Genomic DNA, 24,005 nt, shown 5'->3' on the forward strand with positions numbered 1-24,005 from the left:
AGGGAGGCTCGGAGGAAACTCGGAGGAACACGAAGGGAAAACTCAGGTGGTGGCTAGAAGTCGCCATGTAGGGCAACACTCAGGCAAAGAGTGAATGTTGAAGGCTCCTCTTATACCGGTGGTGACGACCCAAATGAATTGCAGGTGTGTAGCTCACACACCTGCAGGGAATCAGTCACTGAGAATTCCTCCAGGACGCCCTCTGGTGGACGCCTGGAGGAGGACAAAAACACAGGGCCAAAATCACCATTCCCTGACAAAACTAGTGTATCTTGGTCTCATCTTACCAAAGAATGTGCCCCCAGTATTCATCAGGCTTGTTTTCATCTTGCAGTTTAATTCTGAACAGCAAGCAAGCATTTGTTTTCATGGATGCCATCCATAGACAAGGTTGAAGTTTTGCAATGTCCTTTCTTGTGACAACCCTTGTGCCAGGTCTGAAGCACCAGCCCGTCACTTTTAAGTAAGTAAGTAGTTTAGGAAGACAGGTGCTGCAGCTCTGACAAGTGGCACTGTTACTCATTCTACACCTCCTGATTACTGCTGCTATCTTCCTGTATTCCTTTACATCTTTGAAAATGATGAGATTTTACACTTCGTCTGGCAATTCATTTCTATGTGAAGCCGTGATGCAGACATGCAGAGATGCAGCTCATACACCCAGAACTAGTAAAGTTCTGCTGTTCACAGCTCATTTTATAGCCACGTTCATGGCACATCATTTGAGTTTTTGTATATATTTATAAATATTTATACTCTTATGCAAACAAAAATGCTATTTTTCACATATATTTAATTCTCTAATGTTCATTTCTTTTGGAAAACAAACATTTTTGTTCTGCTAATCAGTTGATTTGATGATGCTCATGTGATTTTGGTGCTACTTGACGAACACCTACCTGAACGGCTGATTGAACCTTTTTTTTTTTTTCTAAGTTGACTCACTCTGACTTAGTAACTGATTGCGTCCTGCTCTACATGTACCATAAATATTTAAGGTAATCATCGAGTCAAAGAACTCTCAACATTCAAGAAGAATTTGCACAACATTCCCCCAGCAGACTGTTAGAAAACCATTAATAAACAATGCCGGTGTCCAAAACTAACAGTGAACTTTATATAAAGCAGATAAAAGCAAAAATGCACAAGCCGGTTTGTGTTTTGCTGATTTTAATCTTTTATATCATCATCTCTAAAAGAGTCTCATAGCAGAGCAGATTTGTTTGATACAACATGAATAAATAAAAATGGGATTAAAGGTCTACAGTAATACTATATTTATTGAACAACAGTCTGTCAAAGTTCCCTTCAACTCCACGAAGCATTTTAGCTACTTTCTGCTTTTTGTTTTGGTTTTAAAATCTCATAACCCAGCCGTACACTTCTGTGCTAATGTTGCTCTACGTCTGCTGCATGCGTCATTAACCTTTCCCCAACACGTCCACGCTAACAACCACATGCACGAGGCTAAAATGTCAAACGTGTTTGCGTTGTTCGGCCTGCTGTGGAGTTCTGCCCCCAAGTGGCCAAAAAATTCAATTTTACTTTCAATATCTTTCCAGTCAAATGTTAAACACCCTCAGTGGGGAAACGCTCTGTGTGAAGTGGCGCCTTTTATGCGGTAATCATTTGATCAATTCCTCTCACTGTACGGCAGCCACCACCTCCGTCGTGGCCGGCACATTCCCCTGGTAAACACAGTTGTTGTGGGAGGGAGATGGATGGATGAGATGAGCTCATTTATTATTCAGGCCTCAGTGTGTCTGAAGAGGGACAACAGGACCGCAGTGCAGGGAGGCAGAGATGAGGCTGTGGTTACTAATGAGGGGTTTGTCACAACGATACAACCTTCCTCATGCATCTTTCATACAAAAACCTGCATAAGTACACAACACGGGAGGCTGTGCGAGGTATTCTTCTGTGTCCTGGCATTAATGATCTGTGTCATAGATAGGAGGAGGTAGTGAAACTTTACTTTGCTGTTGTTGAAGACAGATTTAAACCTGTGTTGTTTGGATCACACATGATCGCTAACACTACGTTGTTGTGTCTTCAGAAGCTTATGCCAGATTTATAACCCATCTAAACTACCTGTCGGATGAGGTTGGATAGCAATCGTCTGTGTTGCCTATTATCTGCAGCTTTCCCAAACCAATGATCTGATATCCAGTGTAAGCCATGATTGGCCGGACAAACTCTGTTTTTTTTTTATTCATTACACAACTATTTGTTTCACTTTTTCTGTGTACGACCCAATGCTGTACTATGTCTCCCTGTGGATGAAATTATATGATATGAATAATTTCAGATGTGGCCTGACAGCGTGTCTGAGACACCGTGATCTAAACCTTAGTTTGAACGTAACCTAAAAACAACCCAAGCTCATGGATGAGTCGCTGTTTCTGAGGTTTAGCTTGAACTTCGTCAGACCTGATGCCTACAATGCAGAGTTTGCGGTTAGTGATGTCATTTCATGTTTAACTGTGGGTTTATAGGGCTACAAAGTTAGTTTTCGTCTTAACGGGGTACATCGCCATGGCAACTAATGCTGTACACCTAACCTGCTCCAGAGACGGTCACGTTCAAGATAACAGGTCAACATGTATGAACATGGGCTGCAAGGTGGCTCGGTGGTTAGCATCGATGCCTCGCAGCAAAAAGGTCGCCGGTTCGTGTCTTGGTGAGGACACCCGGGATCTTTCTGCGTGGAGTTTGCATGTTCTCCCCGTGCAGTGTGGGTTCTCTCCGGGTTCTCCGGCTTCCCACACAGTCCAAAAACATGTTGAGGTTAAATGGTGATTCTAAATTTTCTTTAGGTGTGAATGTGAGTGTGCTTGGTCGTCTGTCTCTAAGTGTGGCCCTGTGATAGACTGGTGACCTGTCCAGGGTGTCTCCTGCCTTCGCCCTAAGGCAGCTGGGATAGACTCCAGCCCCCGACGACCCTGGTGAGGATTAAGCGGTGTATAGATGATGGATGGATGGATGGATGAACACTAGCTACTGACTAATCAGTTCTGGAGAAAAATGGCGTCACCATTCCTAGGAGATCCTGTTCACAGATAGCGAGCACAGATGTGAGATACAGATTCTCAGTGGAGAGAACTTCAGGCCTCCTTGTTTGTTTGTTAACTGCAAGAAATTCTAAAGCCATTTTATTTCTCTATAGGCTTTTTTTATAGTGATATAATCCTAAAAGAGACTTATCAAAGCACTAAAGACTTGTACTTGTTGACCTTATAAGATTTGCAATAAGCCTGTTTACTGGTTTGAACAGTGTTTTTGTATTTGTTTTTTTTCTTATTTGTTCCAAAAGCTGTTTAACACAACCAGGGCAGCAGCTGTGAGAATAAAGCTGAAATAGTCCCACATGCCAGAATAGACAACATCTAAGCAGCGCGTTTATTGTAATACACAATTGGAATTTCCTTCAGGAATAAAAAAAAGCTGTATTTTCTTTTATCTAAATGATTCAGATCTGCTTTGCCTTAATGATGGGGCAGTGATACTACTGAGCCTACTAACTTAGGCATTCATGCAGTCTGGAGTTTTTTGACAATTTTTTCTGTGTTGCTTTTAGCCCATATTATATTCTAAATTCCGCAGTGTCAAGTTGTAACCGGTGCCAACACCGTCCCTTTTATCTGGAAGTGCTCACAGCTAGATTCAGAAACTGTGGTTTGACTTAACACGTTTATATCGAGCTTTGTGTGAAAAAAAAACAAAAACAGACATGTTTATCGTGCCATTTTGGGTATTAGTTAATACTAAGCCAAGTGAATATCTGACAGAAATCTGATACGCTGTAAATGTCACCTCACAAGTTGCTTCTTTTAATAACTCAGAGCAAGAATATGTCATTGAACACATACAAAATATCTTAGAAATTCACATATTTACACTGAAGGAATAAATAAATACCAAACAACATGACCAAACATTTCCTAAATTTGATTGCTGAATTCTCAAACCAACATTCACAATCACCACTTACATCATGTACAGTAATGTAATGTACAACTTCTTACAGGTGCTGAAACAATATTGGTTAAATTAGTTGATCAGAAATCTCTCATGTTGGGTCAAAAACTCACATTTTAGATTAGACACAATAAAACTAAGGTGGTCACTGCTGTTTGAAGTTACTTGTACTGAAACTAATCTGTTGGGGACTATTTTCTGCAGTGGATTGTTATGGTTTGCTGGTGAGTATTTTTACCAGGAGAATAGTGAAAAAAACTACAGTGCAGAGCAACAGTGGAGATCTATGACAGTGCTGTTAGTGGGAATACCTGATTGTCTTTGGTCTTTTCATGGAATTTTTAATTAAAAAAACCTTTTAAATATCACCTGACATGTCCTCTAATTTCACAGAACAAACGTGAGCTACAGGGTTTTTTGGTCGAGTCGAGAAGTTATGACAACAAGAAGCATGTTGGCCTTCTTGTTGATGCTCTACAGCCAGATTATTGCGTCTCTCTTTTAAGTATTTCGCTCAGATTATCACACAGCGAGTACCGTTTGTGGGCACCTTGGAGACACTGCAGAGCTGCGCCCTAAATTCTGTTTCAATCAATATTCCATCGTTACTCTGATGGCAAGACTCTCTCATCCATGATACATCCCCATCTGCTGGATATGAGCTCACTGAACAGTTTGATTAGCATGAAAACATGGTACACATACATATTCAGCGAGTCACAGTCCACAGTGAGGGCTTGTGCTGGAATCCCCCTCGGTGGTGAAAAACAGTGTTACGTTACACCAGGAGATAAGCGCATCTGAACCAAGCTGCAATGAAGCTGAGGCAGATTGAAAGTGTGCAGCTGTGACTGAGGTGGCAGAGCAGGTTGTCGGCCCCACGGCTCCTCCACGTGTCAACACACCTCAGGCTGCTCTCGATGGCAGGCGCAGATGCAAAAGCGAACACTAAAGCACCTTGTTGGACCACTCAGGTTAAAAGGCTCTATATAAATGCAGACCACTTTCCAATTCAAACTTGTTCAACAACCTTTTACTAAACTTTCTGAGACAGGTTCAACACGCTCTTACTCGACAGGATTTCGGATACTCTTCATATCAGCCAGAACAATATCCCTGTAGCTGCGTTCCAGTCCCGTCATAAACTCCAGGTAGTTGCTGACTTCGAAGCCCTGGATCGGCTCCTCCTGCAGGCGGAAATAAGGAGTTTTATAGTTATCAAGAGCAAACTGAAAGATGTGAGCAAGGATGGACGACTGACGCCTAGTAGTGCATTTACAGTGTGCCCTCTTGTAAGTGTCTGAATCGTAAATGGTTATAGATAGTTTCAGAAGCATCCGTAATTACAATTAACTGCTCATTACACAGCAAACTGAGTGTTATACGGGGAGCAGTGAACGAGTGAAGACGGGAGCGATCTTCAGACGAAGCCTTTGTCTCCGGCGAGTGTGGTGCTAAATTACTACAGCGCCACTTGAAAGCGTAAATGCTGCATTTAAAAGTTTCTAAAGTACTTTTGTAGTACAATTATCACAAGTTTCTTAGTTTTATCAAAAAGCTGCAGTTATTCCACTCTACTAAGATGTCCAGGTAAAAAAAAAAAAAAAAGCGCACAGGCAGCGTTGGGATGTCGGGGCAGAAATGGCTTGTTAGAACATCAAGTGTGAATAATTAGATATAGCATTTTCATTAAAATGTTTTTCAGGAAATCAAATGAAGTCTCTGGGAATCCAACGCTGGTAAACAGCACGCCTGCGTAGCGTTCGGATAATGAGCTTTTACATGTTGAAGAAAGCGAAACAAACAGGGTTGCACAGATATCTTAATAAGTGCTACCGTCTCCACCGCGCAGGTACACGTAGAACAGGACGCATCTTAATACGCTGTGATATCCTAATTAAGAGACACGAATCAGACCAGACAAAAGAACATTTATTTGGCTCATTTGTTCAGACAGGATTTTAATTTTGGCTGCCATAATTGCTGCCCGAGCTTAAGTATGCATCTGTCATGGCAACACCCGACCTCATGGGCAATGCGAGCTCTGCTACAGAGCAAATAACTGTGACTGCTGTGTTCTGTGTTGCGAGAGGCATCATCAATTAGCAGCCTGAGGAAGGCTTCACCCAGAGGACTCACAGCAAACACTGTGATTCCACCCTCTGTCATTATCCAGGCCGAGGCCTTTAAAAAAAAAAACTACCACGGTTTAATGACTTGTCTTTACTCGCCTTATTTTGTTCATCACTTTGCAGAATGTGTTTTTGGAGAATCTAATTACTGTTTATTTTTGCAGGTAAATAACACTGACAAGGACACAGTGCAGTGAGCACACAGTCAAAGCTGCGAGTACAATTTCCGACTCATTCTGAACATTTATTTATTCTTTTAATGTCAGCATTTAGCTTCTACCAGTGGTTCGAACTAGAATGTTGGGGCCCTGCAAGGAGGTTATGTCAGGGGTGTAGCGATGGAAAATGGAATGGGAAAAAATCAAAAATGTACGGACGGATGACCAATTAAGGAATGAAGAACAACAAAAAGTGTCTTAGTAAGGTACTGGGTCACCATAAGCTACCAGAACAGCTTCGAAAACCTCAACATGGATCCTCCAAGTGTCTGGAACTCTACTAAAACATATTCCTTCATTTGATGTTTAGATGACGGTGGTGGAGAACATGTGGGTCCAAAATCTCCTACAGGTTTTCATTTTGGGTTGAGATGTGGTGGCTACGCAGGCCACAGCATAGGAGTCACCTGATTTTAAATAAACCATCCAGTGACCCCTTGTGTCCTGTGGATGGATACGCTATCATCCTGGAAGAGACCTGGAACCACTCCCATCCAGAGAGAAATGCTCCATCATAGGATGAAAGTGGTCACTAGGAGCAACTTTGATGCGACACATGGACACAAACCATGCCATCAAAATACCCCCTACAACACAAAAGAGCCATGGATACCCTCCCTGTATACTGTAAAATATATATAATGGTAAAACCTAAAAGAACAGTATATTTCTGCACCATCATAATTCTTTAAAACAACAGAAAATCATCTCATAAAAGTACAGTAAATTTCTATTATTAAAAAACAGTTTCCGTCCTTAATTTTACAAGAGATCCAGTGTATTATTTTGGTCTTTTTCATATTTAATAAAGGATATTTACATATGAAACTACCTACTTACAGTCGAATGACGCAATGACACAGATATTCACTCCAATCTCCCTCTTTTTCTCGTCTATGATGCTGCAAATTATCTCTGTGCCGTTTACGTCCTTTGTAAAGTAATACTGTGCTTGTAAAAATACAGCAGAAGAGTAAAGTGCAAGAAAAGAAATGGATTAAGAGCAAATGGAGCAATAGGTTTTTATTATTTAAAGGGAGGAAATAGAGTGACTACAAGGGGTGATTGTTCAGAGGGGAGTAAGTAACGTCAGGAAGAAATGAGTTTTCAGCCTGATGGAAGACTCGGCTCCTGTGATTATTCCAGGATGCAATGCGTCACTACATAGAACACACTTTAGAAGAGAAAAATGTTGTTTTAATTATATCATCTTATGAATCAGAGGTCACAGTCGACACCTAAATGATATACTGGAATTAATAAAGCAGTATCAGCGGCATAACTTTGAAACTATTAAATCCATATTTTGTAAGAGCGGATGCACACGGTCAATGTGCAACGTATTTCTTGCCAAAATATAAAACCACCAAACTGTAGTAAGTATGAAGCATGGACTGACTACTGCATTGTCAGGCCTTCAGAATTTTTTATTTCCGTCAAGATTGTGACGAGTGAGATTAATCCTGAAGAATCATCTAACCTAAATTTGCTTGGCTCGGTCATTTATTGCACCGGGAAATGGCTTCTGACACAGTTAAAACCGTGAAGGACAGCGAAGATAAGCACTGGAAATCACTTGGGAGGGTATTTTTGGCCTGTTGTTTTCTGTGGGAGTATTAAGGAGCAAAATGCAAGGGCACCACTGACTGGGAATTAGTGTCTTGACAAATGTGGGTTCCCTTACTTTAAACAAAAAAAATATAGTTTTTGTGTTGTTGTTCAGCTTTACACTTTCATGATGAACTGGTGATTCGAGCTGCTTAATGTCTCACGTAATCACCACGACATATTTACCATTAGCGCTTATGAGATCATTAAGTAGGCTAATTAATGTATTAATTACCAAAGATTTCTGTTTTCTTAAGCCTGTCCTCGTATGATAAATGTGTAATGTTAATATTCAATGTGAGTCTGGATATGCACAGAAGGTGTAATTAATGGGACTATTTCTTAAAGCATTTTATTGGTTAATTAAAATGAAAATATTATGGTTTGTGACTCTTGAAATGCAGCTGATGTAGTTTTTAGATGAATAGATATCTGACAAGGACACATCTGTTGTGTTCCTTCTGTTGCTGTGACAGTGTGGCATCATTGTGGAGCAAAGGTTTGCACTGGAAATGCTTTCCCTAAATGTGTTACTGAAAAGAAAACAAGTTTTTCCTAAACCTTTTTTGCCGAAAATCTATAGTGGCTTCAAAATATTGTAGGACAAAACACAATTATGCATAACTGTAAGCCCTAATACAATTTAAAAGGATGTGTTATTGTTCCAACTGTGGTGTTTGTCCAGTGTTTCTGTGTCCGTTTCTCTGTCTCTTATATGCAAATACAGGTGTGCTATAGCAGAAAGCGGATTGGTGCGGCGAGTGACAGCTGGGAGACGACTGGCCCAGACTCGCCTTTAAAAGCAGATCCAAGATGGCGCTCCCCAGAGGGACAGACGCCACACCATCTTACCAAACCTCCACTGCCACCAGCAGACCGGCATGTAATTTGTATTTAGAGGAGTCCACAGGGGTGGGCTGCCTATTTCGTTTCACCATTTTTCTCGTGTTTATGTTATGTTAGAAAGTTCAGAGATTGCATTTTGATTTTGGTTAGGTTAGACTGATTTTATTTTGAGCACAGACATTATTTTGTTTATTATTTTGCCCTTGGTCCTCCCTGACATCTGTTAGACTCCGTCTTTAGTTTGCACCTTTGGAGCACTGAAAATAAATGCACCTTTTAGAAACTTCATTCAGAATGTCATCAGTTGTGGCTGCTTGAGGTTTTGAGGTGGAGTTCATGTTACGTCTCGGCCACCCCTAGACGGGGCGGAACAGTTACATAATACGGCAATCCACTGGCAGATTCACCCACCATTTAGTTGTCAGGTAAGGAAAAATGAACTATAGAGACGAAAAACTAATTTTGCACCAGGCTGTAAAAATGTTTAGCAGCCTTTAAACATGGGGGTCTATGGGGACTGACGCACTTTTAGAGCTTGTCTCAAGTGGCCATTTGTGGAACTGCTGTTTTTGGCATTTTAGTGCTGGATTTAATTTACAACCCCAGAGGTTGCCACTTGCTCTTAACACACTATAAATTTCCCCTGAACGCGATGAGTCAAGCTTTCAGTTAAGCTGAGTTAGCAAACCTGTTAGTTTAGCTCAGTTACTGATGGCTCAGTAAATTTGCACAGTTTACTGAAATTGACTCGTTTTACAGCAAACCTCTGCTCTCGTGTGCTCATTTTGTACTTTAAAAGAGGAGCTTTAGGAAATGTGAGTAGTGCAACACAGCTAACCTTGGGATTCTCTAGGTCTCCTTTCCTTTGCAGGCCAGGGTTTAATGATACACGTTTTTCTTTCTCCAGCACTCTGTTCAGACACAGAAATTCCACTGGACTAAACTTAAATCACTCATTTTAAATCCTGGTGTGTCTAGACTTTTTATGTGATAAGCCAGAAAGTTCTCTACTACTAATACATACTATTATATATCACACCTCTATTATACACTTCAAATATGCCAAAGCAGGACTGACATAACCAAATGGTGTCAGCTGGAAGAGCTAGTTTCCAAAATAATGTGCATTAAAATGAAAAGCAGGATTGAAAAATGCTGCTTTCATGTAGCCTCTGAGTCTTTGGCAGACATATAACCTCTGTGTCTTTTTCTATCTACTTTTCCTCTCACCGCTTCAGCTTCACTGCAGTTTAACTCCAGCTGGACTCAGAGCGATTGTAACAAGTCATTTGCCTTTTTAAATTTTAATTTAGATGAAAAATAGATATACCCCCTAGTCAGACAGGATGAGTGTGGAAGAGAGCAAGTGTGTGCGAATGTTTAAAAAATCCTCTAATACCACATCTGTCTGGGTAAAACACTCCCTTCACATTGTTCCCACAGAGGGAGACCGAGCAGACGCGAGGGAGATAAGGCCGTCGGACGCAAACCGGCATGTCTAAAACTTTTAACAGTTCAGCTCAGGACAGGGACTGTTTAAGTTTCTCTGTGGCACGCGCACACACACACACACACACACACACAAACATGCAGACACACACTCGGAGCCTGCCTCACGCAGCAGTATCTGATGCTACAGCTCATTAGAGGAGCTTCCTCAGATAAAGCCTCCATAACTGATCTTTTATTCACAGAAACTGTCAGCAGCGGTTCATGCTGGTGTTAACACCAGAGCTATCAGGCAGAGACAAGACGGACTGAAATGCTTAACGAGTAATGACGATGATTGCTTCATGTCAATGCGTGTGAGGCTTTTTGATTTTAGTAGAAGTGCATATCTCCGAGTCCATGAATTTAGACCTTTTGTGAACTCTTATGGGCTGCTTTTCAATTAAGCGTTCATCCAATTCACTGAGCAGAACTTATTTCAATAAAATGTTACTTTTCAGAAATGCCCTTTTTTTTCCCCCACACAGTAATGTATTGCCAGATTTACAGCATTTATTGTGGATGAACGCTGAATTTAAAAGGTCACCTACACAGGAGCTCACTTACAACACTAACTGCATAAAACTTCTTAGGAACAATCCAGATGAATACAGTGCTTATAAAAAGTATTCATCCCCTTTCGAAGTTTTCTCATTTCATCTCTTTCTTTCATATCAACGTGAAAACAAACTTCTACAAAGTAATGTTAACGAGTTAAAAATGTGAAATGTGAACTAATCGTCCCCTTTAACATAACTAACCTATTTGAACACAGCGACAGCCAATTGATGGCAGAAGTCACACAATTAAATGAAACTGAAAGAGGCTGAAGTTAACTGGAAGAGGCCATTTTGAGACATGGCTGACACAAGACACTGCACATCATCACAAACACACCGTCACCACCATCAAGCACGGTGGTGGCAGCATCATGATGTGGAGATGCTTGGCAGCAGCAGGCCCTGAAAGATTTGAAAAGCCAGAGGGCAGAATGAATGCAGTGAACTATAGACAAATCCTGGAGGACAACCTGATGCAGTCTGCAAGACAACTGCTACTTGGGAGAGATTTTGTTTTCCAGCAAGACAAGGACCTGAAACATAGAGCTAAAATTACACAGAAATGGTTTAAAGACAGCAAGGGGAATGTTCTGGAGTGATTAATATAGCTAGTGTGGCCAAATATGCATCTACTAAATACTGACTTGAAGGAAGGGAATACTTATACAATGACTTATTGTGTCATATAATAGAAAACATGCAAGGTAACTCCTATATTTTTCAAATATTAGACATTACTTCATAGAAATCTGTTTTCACTTTAACATGAAAGTGTAGTTTCTCTAAATTCCTGTAAAATGTCCTAATGTCTAATTCAACTGATTCAATGTTGACGAGCAATGAAAGGAGAAAACTTCCAATGAGGGTGAATACTTCTTATAGGCACTGTACGAGTACAGTGGAAACAACTATTATTCAAGGGTCTTCCTTTGTTTATATATTTTTAAATAAGCCTCATCAAAAGTTAAGCAGTAGAACTTCGTTCCCTCTTAATGAATTCGAGACCAGAAGTTGTTTTGTGCCGTAGTGGTGTTGGTATAGAGCAAACAAACTCTTAAACTAGTGCACTAATCCATACTACTGCAGGAACCGCTCAAATAATTGAAGAGAAACAATACTTGAGCGTTACTTTAAGACATGAAGTTCAGTCAGTTTAGAAAAGTTGAAGAATTTCAACACTGCAGTCGAAAAATCAGCAAACTGTGATGAAACTAACTCTCTGCTCCCTGTACAAAACAACTACTTTGAAAAGGATAGCAGCCAAATTTACATCAGACTTGGTTTTCACTTTTTTGGGGGTTCAGTCTTAGAACTTCTTTATCTCACCTTGTAGTTTGTGACTAAATGTTAAGAAATAGGTTTATAGGAGAATTCTCATGATAAAACCAGACATAAAAACAAGCCCCTGGTTCAGATACATACAAAATACTGAGTTTCTGATACATAAGGCCACCTTAAGCCAAGTTTTACCTTGAGTTTGAAAAAAAAAAAAAGTAATTATATTTAGTACTGTAGTACCGAGATGGCATCTGACCTTGAGGAAGACTTGCAGCTCCTGGGACTGTGTGCGCTGCAAGATGTTCGGCTGCAGGTGTTTAAATATGGCCACGCACATGTAAACCTGGTAGTCTGAGCCCATCACCACACAGGTGCAAATGTAGTGGCAGATTTCTGTCCAGTCCAAGTAGTTCCAGAAACACTGAGTCAGCCAATGGAGGCACATCTGTGGTTAAAAAAAAAAAAAAAGACAAAACCAAATGTTGTGATTTCCAGGCTGCTACTGCTGTTGAATCTCCCTGTAGGGAAATAAAAAAAATAAAAACATCAGGATATTACACATTTAAGCCATAGCTGCTTGCATTTAATACAGGTGAAATAAATAATGACCCCTACTTTAATCTGAACGATCTACTTAATGACAAGAAAAGAAATCATGTTCCAGGCAGCTATTCTATTACCTGTAATAAATCAAATATGTAACTATAATATTTATCTCTCCATTCTCATCCATCTTTCTTGTCTTTTTTCATTTTATCTATTAAAGAGAAATAATATTCAAAAACAATGCACATCGTTGTCTGTGTCTGAGTTTGCAGCTAAGTGCTTTTCTGACAGCATCTCATTTAGATTTCTGAGGTCACTTTGTTTAGGTATACCAATCTACAAAATGATTACATCTAAACACAATCGGGAGTGCAATGAAGAGTAAATAAATTATATTATATTTCCATGCAGTTGAACATGGTAATACAAATGAGAATGGCACCTTGTGTGGGAACTCAACAAATACAAAGATAATTATAAACAGACACTTAATGCAGCAGAGTAGCAATGAAGTACTTGCTGACGTAATTAGTATTCCACAGCCAGGGAGCAACAATGGCAAAAGCTTAGTCACTCCTGGCTTTAAAATTCTAACCAACAGATGACCTTGGTCAGGTGAACTAAGAGGTTTGTGAGAAAGATATTTGCCAAAAGTTGACAGAAAAAAAAGTTGGAGGTCAAGTGTGGTGTCATCAAGCCGGTGCAGCACAACCTTGAAATCACTGCTGCATTTTACAGGGAGTCATTAGACTTACTGTCAGCCAAAACAACAGCAATAATGTGGCTCCATTTAAACTCATAGGATCTGGTTTTACGATCCAATATTTGAATCTTTTCTTGAGTGGTAGCAAAGGCTTCCCTGAGGTCATTAAGTCAAGTCATGTAACCTTTTTTATAGCACATTTCAGGCAAGTTTTGAGGTAAGACAAATAAGGAAGTTTGAGATAAAAGATTAATGTTACACACTCACACGATTAGCAGGACTTAAAAGCAGAAGCAGTCCCCACATGGCACTATAGATATTAAAGTCAAGACTGTGGAAAATTCTAGAGAGAACCCCACTAACTCCCAAGCACTTGGTGACACGAAAGAAGAAAAACTTCCTCTACCAAGAAGAAACACCTGGCAAAACCAGGTTGCCTGCTGACCATCTGGTGAGGGGGCAGCAGAGAGAGAACAGTGGTGAGAGACAAAAAAAACTTGTTCGACATTAATTAATTCAAAATGCAGCTCCTAATCCATCAGGTGGGTGTCCTCATTCCTTGGTATTTTGCTGATAGGCTCAGTGGGGGCAGTGGTAGAAGTTTGATTGGAGTCATCAGATGGGCACCCTCCCTCCTTGGTGTTTCATTAAGGCCCACAACCCCTCCAGGGGGCTCAGTGGTGATACTGGGGTCGGAGTTGCACCTCTCTGGTTTTTCCTGTCATGCTGGCTGATAGGCATCTTGCCACACAGTTCATATACCTTCTCTTCTCAGCCAGAGACAGTTGCTGCTTCCTTCAGCAGCCTCAGACAGTGATTAGATAACCTATCGGAGGACCTGTCCTTTAGACTTGTATCCCTCTCAAACTGGTGGTTGACATGGTCATAAAGCCCTTATAGCCAACCTCCCCAGGGAACAACCACATACTCTGACAGCTGCAGGTTGGGATGGTCTCTGGTGCAACAGTCAGCTTCTAGTCTAGATACAACTCTATCCTCCACTCCTAGGCTGTATCCAGTAGCCTTGATTCTTTTCTTGCAGTTGCTCTATTTGGTGTCTTTCCTGCTGGTACAAAGGCAATGGTGATTGCAAGGCCAAACACCAGAGGAGAGAGAACATTTCTATTGGTGCTTCTTACTTTCAGCACAAGTGCCAGCTGCCAGAGGGTCTGGTAGTGTAGCACCCTTGGGTGAGGCTGGTCTTGCTTCCTGTGAGTATGTGCTGTAGGGTTGTTAGTGTTTGACAAAGAGGACAAGATGGTTCATCTTCAAGCCACTTATTTAGGTCCTTGGGACTGGGAAGGACATCATAGATGGTTCTGATGATGAGGGTAATTCTGCCATCTTCAATTTCTCAAACATCCTTTCAGGTGAGCATCTGGTGCTCAGGGTTTTTCTCATGTTAGCTATTAACCATGTTTTTCCTGTGAGACTGCTTCTGCAACATCAGTCTGCATCCCGCTGCTGCCATGTGTCTTTTATCACGAATCCTCACTTCTGGGCAGTTGTTGCTCTGTGCCCTATGGGACTACTTATGCCTCGTCCAGATCTTCCATGTTGTACTTGGCCCCTAATATCTCCATGCTTGTGAGCTTTTCTTCTGCTGCGTCCTTTGTATGGCTGTCCAGTCTTGCCTTGGAGCATTTCTATTCTTCAGTAAGGCTAGTGATAGACAACTTCCAGCCTTTTTCCCATACAAGTCAATCCAACTGAGACGCACTGGGAGTTTGAGTCATTTCTTGATGTGTTCTCTCCAGCATCACAACTTTGGTGATGGAAGCCTAATGGATCACCAGAGGCCACATCAGACGGTGAAGTAGTGAAAACTGCAGACATCAAGGTTTTAATTTCTGTTATGGACGAGCATTTATTTAAGGCCAATTTAAGTACCTGAACTGACACAGCTGTTGGTTCCATTTCTGCTTTATCAGATTTTCTGAATGAGTCTTTCTGGAATCACGTTCACTTCGAGAGGAAGAAATTATTCAGTAACTCGCAACAGTCTTGAATATTGAGGTGGGATTAGGGGACAAAGAGACAAGGAGATGCATGCTAATGTTTACTTCTCCAGCTGATGACTGAGTTAGAATCTGTGATTTTGATGCAGTGGCTCAACAAAGGGTTCCCACCTAATCTCCGTGAAAAGGGGTGGAAAGGGTCTGAGTCAAGATGCTTATATTTAGAGCAGTTTATTTTCTGTGACTGATCATTTTTTGGGTCCAGGTTATAGCGTGATCTGCCCACCATGATTCTAAATCAGTAGATATATGTACAGTCGTGTAATATGAAATTTTTGTCACACAACAGTCTCTCTGTAACCTGAATCATGTTTTTTTTGCAAGTCTAAGTTACAACTACTGTAACTTAAGAATTTTTAAAGAAGGGAAACTTAGAACTTAGAAATACACGTGTTATTTCAGTGCTGTTAAACCCTCATGTACCCATGAGGACATTTTGTCTTCAAGGACCTCTGTGTGACTTTATTTAAATTGAAGCCTTGGGGTAAAGGACGAAGCTGTTCCACCACTTTTTATGTGATAAAATCACATCATTTGAAAAAAACCTGTCGGACCTTTCTGACAAGGTTGTATCACAACTTAAAAAATTAGAAAGGGCAAGCCACACGGTACTTCCAAACAGTCAGCGGCACAAATGACCTTTGCTATGAAAACAAACAAACAAACAAAAAACTAAATGCTAATGTCAGTATGCTAACAAAATCAAAATAAATGCTATTGCTAATGTGTTCTGGAGTTAAATAGGTATAATGTTTACCACGTTTACAGTGGGGTACTGGAGCCAAGTATTAGCAAACAAGCTGCATTAATATAAAAAATATATATATACATAAAAAAATGTTTAAAAATTGCCTAGGTGATAGTGTAAACAAGCTAAAAATCGCACAATGACAATGCTAACATGCTGATGTTAGCAAGGTTTAATATTTATTGTGTTCAGAATAGAGAGCTTAGCCTGTTAGCATGATAACATTTGCCAATTAGCGATAATTGCTATAGTTTTTGGAAAATGTTTTGGGCTTTTTTATTCTAAATGGTGGTGTTAAATTTAGTTATCACAGTTTATCTGGATTTAAATTTTTGTACCAGATTTCATGGCAGGTGTTGAGATGTTCCACTAAAAAACACAAATGTAAACCTCATCATGTAGCAGCACCATGTGTCAGGGCATAACCAAAGTCAGACGGACTGATCCTCTGTGGATGTCTGAACAATAACATCAAACAGTTGCTGAGATATTTTAGCATTTCAGTCTGGACCAAATGGTGGACCAACTGACTGACAGAAGGACAGACATTACCATTCTTAATGTCATTCTGCTGCTTTGTCTAAAAAGAAGACAGCATTGCGAAAATAGTAGATGTGCTCCAAACACGTCGCCTCACCGTCAACTCTGATGTGCCTGAATATGACTTGGCTACTGTCAGTACCTTGGAGCCTGACTGAGCTTCACACCCTTATGTCCAGTCACTGAAACATTCAACAGACAACGCACAGGGCACACACTCAGTTCTAACTAAATGTCATGCCAGTAATTAGTCACTGTGTTCACAAACAACAGAAGCCTGCTTAAAGGTACAAACATGCATCACTTACGCTGCATAAACATATTAGATTATCACTGCCCCCTCCTCGGCTAAACTTCAATGAAAATACTGACATCAAAATGTGTGTTGTATTAAAAACAGGAACGTCTGCGTCTATACTGCCCTTTGTTTTTAAACCCTCAGGCAGAAAAGCAAGTACATATACTGCACTGTACTTTCTGTGACTATTAATCCCACCAAGGTTCTTCCAAGAACAGCTTTTTTCTCAGTGGCAAAATGTGCTTTCTTTGTAACTGTTCATGTGAGCTGAAACTCAGGGAGTCTGTTTCTTTTCTTTTCTTTTCTTTTTTTTGCAGCATTCTGTACTTATTTTTATGTCTCTAAGTAGGCCCTCATAGCAATTCTTAATCTGTAGAGATCATATCATCGTGATACGTCCACCGACGGCCTTTTCATGTAAAACACAGAACACAAGCCAACGCCACTGAGCTACTATTGAGCAGAGCTGAGTGATTACAAGTTGTCACGATCATGTAATTGTGTAAAGCTGCAAAGAGCTTAAAGCAAAACGAGGCAATTTCCTGCAGCTTTGACAAAAACAAGATTTTTTTACATGATTTATTTTAAAAGTTTATTTTCAAGTCTGACCAGAAGTAGCCAGCTGTAACAGCCACTTGGCTAGCTGCAGTAAGGCTCTTCATTCAGGGATAACCCAGTGCAAGATGATTAGGTCACTCACACAGGCAGAGTTAGCCAGTTTTTTTAGTTCCCTATTGTTCCTGCTGCATTTCTTTCTTTCTTTCTTTCTTTCTTTGTTCTTATTTTCCTGACGAACGCGTTTGCCTTAATTTGACCCCCTAAACACGCTCAAAAACTCACCAAAATTGGCACGCACATCCGAATCAGCGAAAAATTTGATTAAATGAAAAAAAAAGACAAAAATGCTCTCTAGCTCCACCTAGTTACAGAAAAACACACTAAAACGGCCCTAGCGCCCAGTAGGAATGTCGTACAGAGATCAAACCAACACCAAAACGTTCGTCTCAATGAGACCCACAAATCTCGTGCTGACACCCCTGACCTATTTCAAACAGGAAGTCAGCAGCCCTTGACACCGGCTCCTGTCCGTCCAGACAGCTTCACCCGCCGTCTTGTGTCTTCTCCTTCAACCACTACCAGAACCCGACTCAGACAGCCGTTATCCTCTCCTCCTACCCCTCTACGGCAACTATTAACTTCCCCTCCTACCCGACTTAAACAACCTCTTATCTCCCCTCCTACCCCTAACCCTAACCTCCATCCCTACCCCTTACCCCACCCTTCTTAACCCCCATTTCTGTCTTTTATGTTTCCCTTTCCTCCCTAGTCTTACCCACTACTGCATCCCCTTCAACCCCACCCCTTCCCCCACGCCCTTTAACCCCCTTTAACCCCCTTTAACCCCCATTTGTGTCTTTTAAGTCTCCCTTTCCTCCCTACTCTTCCTTTCCCCTTCCCCCTCCTCTAAAAATGTCAAATAATGCCAACATAAAAAAAAAAAACCTGAATACAGTATTTGAACAATAATGACACTGTTCATGTGTGCGTTGTGAATTTGGATATGAAATGGTTCAGTTGGTGCTCCAACAATGCAGTTCTTGGTGTTTGGGGAACACTAGACAGGTTAAGCTTCACATTCAATCTTTGAACATGTCACTTGTTTTAAGACCCAATTAGACCAAACATCAGTGTGAATCTTGGATGAAAAAAAAAAACAAAACAGAGTCACAGCTTGCTTAGGCAGTCGTTCTATCAGGTGTGTTTATGTCTCACTTCTGCTTTTTCAATGAGTCTCGGCTCCTTAAAAGGGCTCCAGGAAGCATTGAGATCTCCAGAGCCCAGACAGAGTGAATTCTCCAGATATCCTGTGCTACATCTGCCCACTGTGTTTCATACACCTCAGAAATATTAACTGACACTTTGGTAATCTGGAAGTAGCTGTATATATCCTGTAAAATTGCACAGTGTTTTTCTTTACTTGATATGAGGGGCAAAGGGAAGGTTTTTGATGTTTTTTAAAAGTTGAACAGAACCATGTGTATGTCCACTCTTTTTTCTTTTTTCTTGTACTTTCTATATTTTTGGATGCTGCTGTGGCATGCACATTTCCCCCAATGGGGGATCAATAAAAATGATTCTATTCTATTCTAATACTTAGTGGAGCATTTGCAGTAGCAGGTAAAACAACATGTATTTGCCTCAGGAGTTGGTAGAGACCAAATATAGAGCTAAAACTACACCGACTTTTGGGTTCACATTCATGCAGGGAGCAGAAATATTACGTCAAATAAACACTAAAAATAATCTGTGTCTACTGGATTTACCTTACAGCTTTATAAGGTTATATGTCAACCTTTGTATGTACAGCTACTTATACTGCCCTGGGACAGCACAAGCCCCTGTACCTGCACTAACTGATTGATTTGGCCACTTCATACGTCTGAAGGAATATCTGACTCACTTAAACGTGTGGAGCGTTTGTTCACCAGCTCCTCTCTAACTGTTTAGTTTCTGTCTGGTATTTTTTCTGCTGAAAACCAAAGCAAAACCTAAATGAGATTTAACTTATTATAAAGCTCTGTAAAGCTGACAGGAGCTTTCAAAGGTGATAATTCTCTGCAGGTTCCCCACGAAGAGCAAATCCTTTGATGTTGTCACATTGCTTTCACATCGTCATTTGATGCATTTTATTTTTTTTTAATACAAAAAGGTTGATTATTGCCACTTAAAAGTTGGAGTGTGGGAGTTTTTCATTTAAAGTCTATTTTATTCAAGCAATCAAGTTCCCACAATGCTAATTAAGCATATTAGCACCAGGTAAGTCTGTATTTTTGCATCTGCTGTCTATGGCAGCACCTGAGCACTGGCACACGAATAGCAAAGTGGTTCATGTCAGCTCGCAATAATTGGTTTGCCAGAGCTGAGAAGGAAAGCAAAGGTAGTGATGGAGACCTAGAAAGCATTCATGAGAAGTTTAAAAGCTAAAAGATAAAGGTAAAAGTTTAAAGCAAAGTAAATAAAGTCTGTACCAACCACTAACATGTTTATGCCCTTGCTGAAAAACCCGGTTCCCTATTTAGGACACATGAGCTACACCCTTGATGCTTCGTCCTATGATTCCTGCCAAAAAAGCTCCTGTTCCTATGACACTCTGACTGTTGAAAATATTAAAACATCCTGCAAATGGATTTTGACTGAGACCTGCGTCCACACACACACATTTGCACACCGCCTCTACTGTATGAACGTCAGAGCTGTATAATGCTTCATTTGCCTCGGCTGCTTTGTCAGACTTTCAAAGCTCAAACTTTTGAAATAGATATTTCCATTTCTGACTGAAGAACAGGTGCCCATTATCGTCTTGAACAGAAAAGAGATGAACTGAATGTTAACGGATTACTCCACCCTGGAGACGGCGAGTTCAGATCTTTGATGCAAATGCGGCGAGTCTTATAAGCATCCCTGCTGCCGTACATTACGTGAGCCTCAACTGTCAACTGCAGACACACAGAAGACAGGATCAAACGTAAGAGGATTCAAGGTGAAAAACCTTTTTGTACCTCGTTGTTTGTGAGAGAGAGGCACAGAGGAGCAGAGATCCAAGTTTCAAACTGCTTTGGTATTTAAAAAAAAAGGAAAAAGATTCAATGTCAAAGCTATATTTTGGCATCTTGAAGTCAATTGAAGTCAAAGCAGAATTAAAAGGGTAGCCATTAACAGGGCAAGCAAAAGCGTGATGATAGAGGTTTTTGGGTGTTTTACTGATCTCATTATTTAATATATACAACCGTGACAAAATGAAACAGAGTGCTGCCTGTTTTGGTCTCGCATTGTTGGTGATCAAATGACTAATTAGTCTAATTCATCATTCTAATCCAAATTCAGTTAATTTTATGTTCTCTACTCTCAATTTTCATTATGGATATAAGTTAAAAGAAATTACTAAACCCAGATACTAAAGTAAAATTCATTATTTGACTCAAACTCATTGGCTGCCAGTGTTGCTTGATATGAGATGTGCTGTACACACTGATGCACTTCAGTCAAATCTGGTTCAGACTATAAGAACTAATACAGAGTCAAAATAGTAAGGAACCACAATAAAAACTAATAGAGGTGAATAACATTTATCTGCAGCTACATTACTTAACCTGCAGTGCAAACTTCAGTCCCCCTCTTCTAGCAGTGTCAGTAATTATACACACACTGCTGCCGAGGGATGTTCGATCTTGGCAAATTTTTCTTTGATTTTTTCTTTTAATTTTCTTTTTTGGCTTTTGCCTTTATTCATTAGAGCAGTGGAGAGAGACAGGAAAGGGGGGAGAAGAATGGAGAAAGACCTGCAGCAAATGGCCATGGTCGGAAGTCGATCCCGCAACTGCTGAGTCGGGGAACTATAGCCCCTGTTTGTGGGTCGCCGTCTTATCCAGTTGACTTACCGGGGTGCCTGATCTTGGCAATTTTTAACTGATCAATAATTAATAAATGCTGTAAAAGCTATGCGTTTGATTAGTCATGCACTGACATTGATGGCAGAGGCACAGACACATTACAAGACACAAAAGTTGCCGCTATATATCCAACTGGATTTTAAAAGCAATGTCTTAAACCCTCCAACTTCATTCCGTACAAGTACACTGGCCAAAGGTGACTGAACCTCACAAAAGACTTTGTTGTGGTGCCCTTTTTATTAGCTTAACCCTCACAACAACACAGAAGTGCCCGCCTCCTCTTGTCACGACAGCGTTAAACATGCATTAGCTGTACCACTTGGTTGTTTCGCTAAGAATCCACCGGGTAGAAACTGCTCCTTTCACCATTAAAAAGCTAAATATGTGCTTCTTCACACTTTTGAGCGGCTGAATAAACATTACATCAAGATTACATCCAGAATGAGTTTAGGTTTTTCTTTTGTCTTTCCCAAAAAAAAACATTCATAATCCTAAAAACTTTAAACTGCATATTCTGCATAGTCACTCTGGCTGTAACTGTTGTTCCCCTTTCTTTTAGATTGCGATGCAGAACTGGCTGACACAAGTTAGTATTGATTGATGAGCAAAAGCACTTATCTGTATGCAGACTATGCAGATATTGCATTCTGTTTTGGACTGTGTATTTATAAACTGCCTGTCACAGATTAGATAAATGTCTATTTCTGCTCTATGCAAGATTGATTACAGGAACACACAAAAACATCGACAACTATCCTAAATCACAGCCTGTATGAGTCAGTGTGTGTGATTCTTAAGTCTGGGAGCACAGAGACAATCAGACACCAGATAGGTTTGAGTGAAGCGTTTGTCAGTGTGCTGGTTGACAGATGATACCTGTGATGGGGTGAAGCCAGACATCCTGAAGGCGGAGTGGACCAGAGGGACTTCAGCTTTCAGCAGCATCTCCACATAGTGAGCTGTGCACCAGTAGACAGGAGGGATCCCTGACTCAGCTACTTCCTTGGAAAAATGGACCTGTCACAACAAATACAAGGTTTTTACTTCTCTCAAAAGCCAAACTTGCTTAGATTCATTGTGGCTATGCAAATGTAAACAGTGTTTAATTTTACTGGCACTACTGGTGGATATTCAAGCCTCAAACTTCGTCTTTAGTGTTGATATGGAGATAAAAACAGTCTGACTTAGAGCATTAAAAAACAGCATATCCTTTGTCTTTATGTGGGCATTCAGATGTTGGTGTGTATGTGTCTTAACAGTGTGCAGTCATCCACATTACCTCCTACATTTACCTCTGCCTCTTAATTATTTGTGCCCTTTCTATTTTCCCAGGTATTGACGAAATCGACCACATTGTGTAGTTGAAGGCTTACTGCCGAGTGAGAAATTCACCAACTGTATCTGCATCAAACACACCGGGAGCACATAACACACAAGTCTATTTGCCGTAATTGACTTTGACGATAGAAGACGAGATGACTGAGGCTGGTATAATGATAGCAAAAGTTAATCTCAGCACCTCTGTTCTCCCTGCAATTTAGAATGATTGAAACTAGGCTTCATTTTCAATTTCTTCCCCAGAGCTAAAATATTCCTTTTACTTTTTCTACCTAGACTTATTTTTACTTTACTCTTCATTTACATCTTTGGGCCATTCCACTCATTTTTTTTATTTTATTTTTACAATAAAGTGGTAATAAGTAATCTGTTTGTCTTTTCTCCATGTTGAAAAAGGAAGACAGAGTAAACCTGAAAGTCAAAAAAGATCAATCTTTTATTCATGTTGTCTTTACTGTCCCTTTTCAGAGATTTCTGATGTACTATTTATTAGGAACGTAGAGATTAAATGAGGACAATGAGGACAGACTTTCAAGCTGGTTGGCATTTGAAGGTATAATATCTTAAAAGAAAGAACTAAGAGATTGGTTAAATGTCTTAAGTTTATACTTACAGGAGCCTGTCTGAGTATGTGAGGCTGATGACAGGGATTTAGAAGCATGCAGCTTGTTACATAGCAGCTTCATGACAAAATAAAATATGTACTGAGAAGCAACAGTATCAGTGCTGTTCTGCTTAAACCCAAAGTGACCAGTGACGTCCTGATTTAGTTTGTGCCACACATGGCGATGGTATTACTTGAGAATTCCCCACAGAGAACATCATAGATGAAAACGTGGGGCTGTAAAGTTTGCCCTTTACTTTTGTTAAGATGTCTTTATAGGTCTATGCTGACAAGGGTATAATGGGAAACTGTGGCTCAGAGGGCTTGTAAAGGACCTCACATTTTTACATTTTTGTTGAGCCCAAACAACACATCTTGCAACCCTGTGCAGCAAACAGGCTGACTGGTTAACACCTTAAAGTTTTAATAAGGTTCGTCAAAACATTCCTCAACAACATTTGGAGTGAGGCAGGGAGCATTATCCTGGTGAAAGATGCTGCTGCCGTCAAGGAACACCGCTGTCATGAAAGGACATTCATGGTCTGCAACAAGGTTTAGGTAGGGGCCCATGTGTCAAAGCAACATCTCCATAAATGCAGAACCCAAGGTTTTCCAACAGAACATTGCACAGATCATCACACTGGCTTCCCC

General features: G+C 40.4%; 1 protein-coding gene across 1 annotated transcript in view; it reads right to left on the reverse strand.

The window, feature by feature from the left end:
* Nucleotides 1-3,809: 3,809 nt before the first annotated feature.
* Nucleotides 3,810-24,005, reverse strand: part of tbc1d32 (TBC1 domain family, member 32) — a 91,027-nt gene continuing 70,831 nt past the window's right edge. Inside the window, exons 32-34 of the mRNA XM_008289021.1 lie at nucleotides 22,289-22,429; nucleotides 12,365-12,553; nucleotides 3,810-5,165 (exon numbers count right to left, since the gene is read on the reverse strand). Of these exons, the coding sequence (XP_008287243.1) occupies nucleotides 5,046-5,165; nucleotides 12,365-12,553; nucleotides 22,289-22,429 (450 nt within the window). The 3' untranslated portion in view covers nucleotides 3,810-5,045. The remainder of the gene's footprint in view (nucleotides 5,166-12,364; nucleotides 12,554-22,288; nucleotides 22,430-24,005) is intronic.

The sequence above is a fragment of the Stegastes partitus genome, unplaced genomic scaffold, assembly GCF_000690725.1.
Source record: "Stegastes partitus isolate 25-593 unplaced genomic scaffold, Stegastes_partitus-1.0.2 Scaffold589, whole genome shotgun sequence".
NCBI lineage: Eukaryota > Metazoa > Chordata > Actinopteri > Pomacentridae > Stegastes > Stegastes partitus.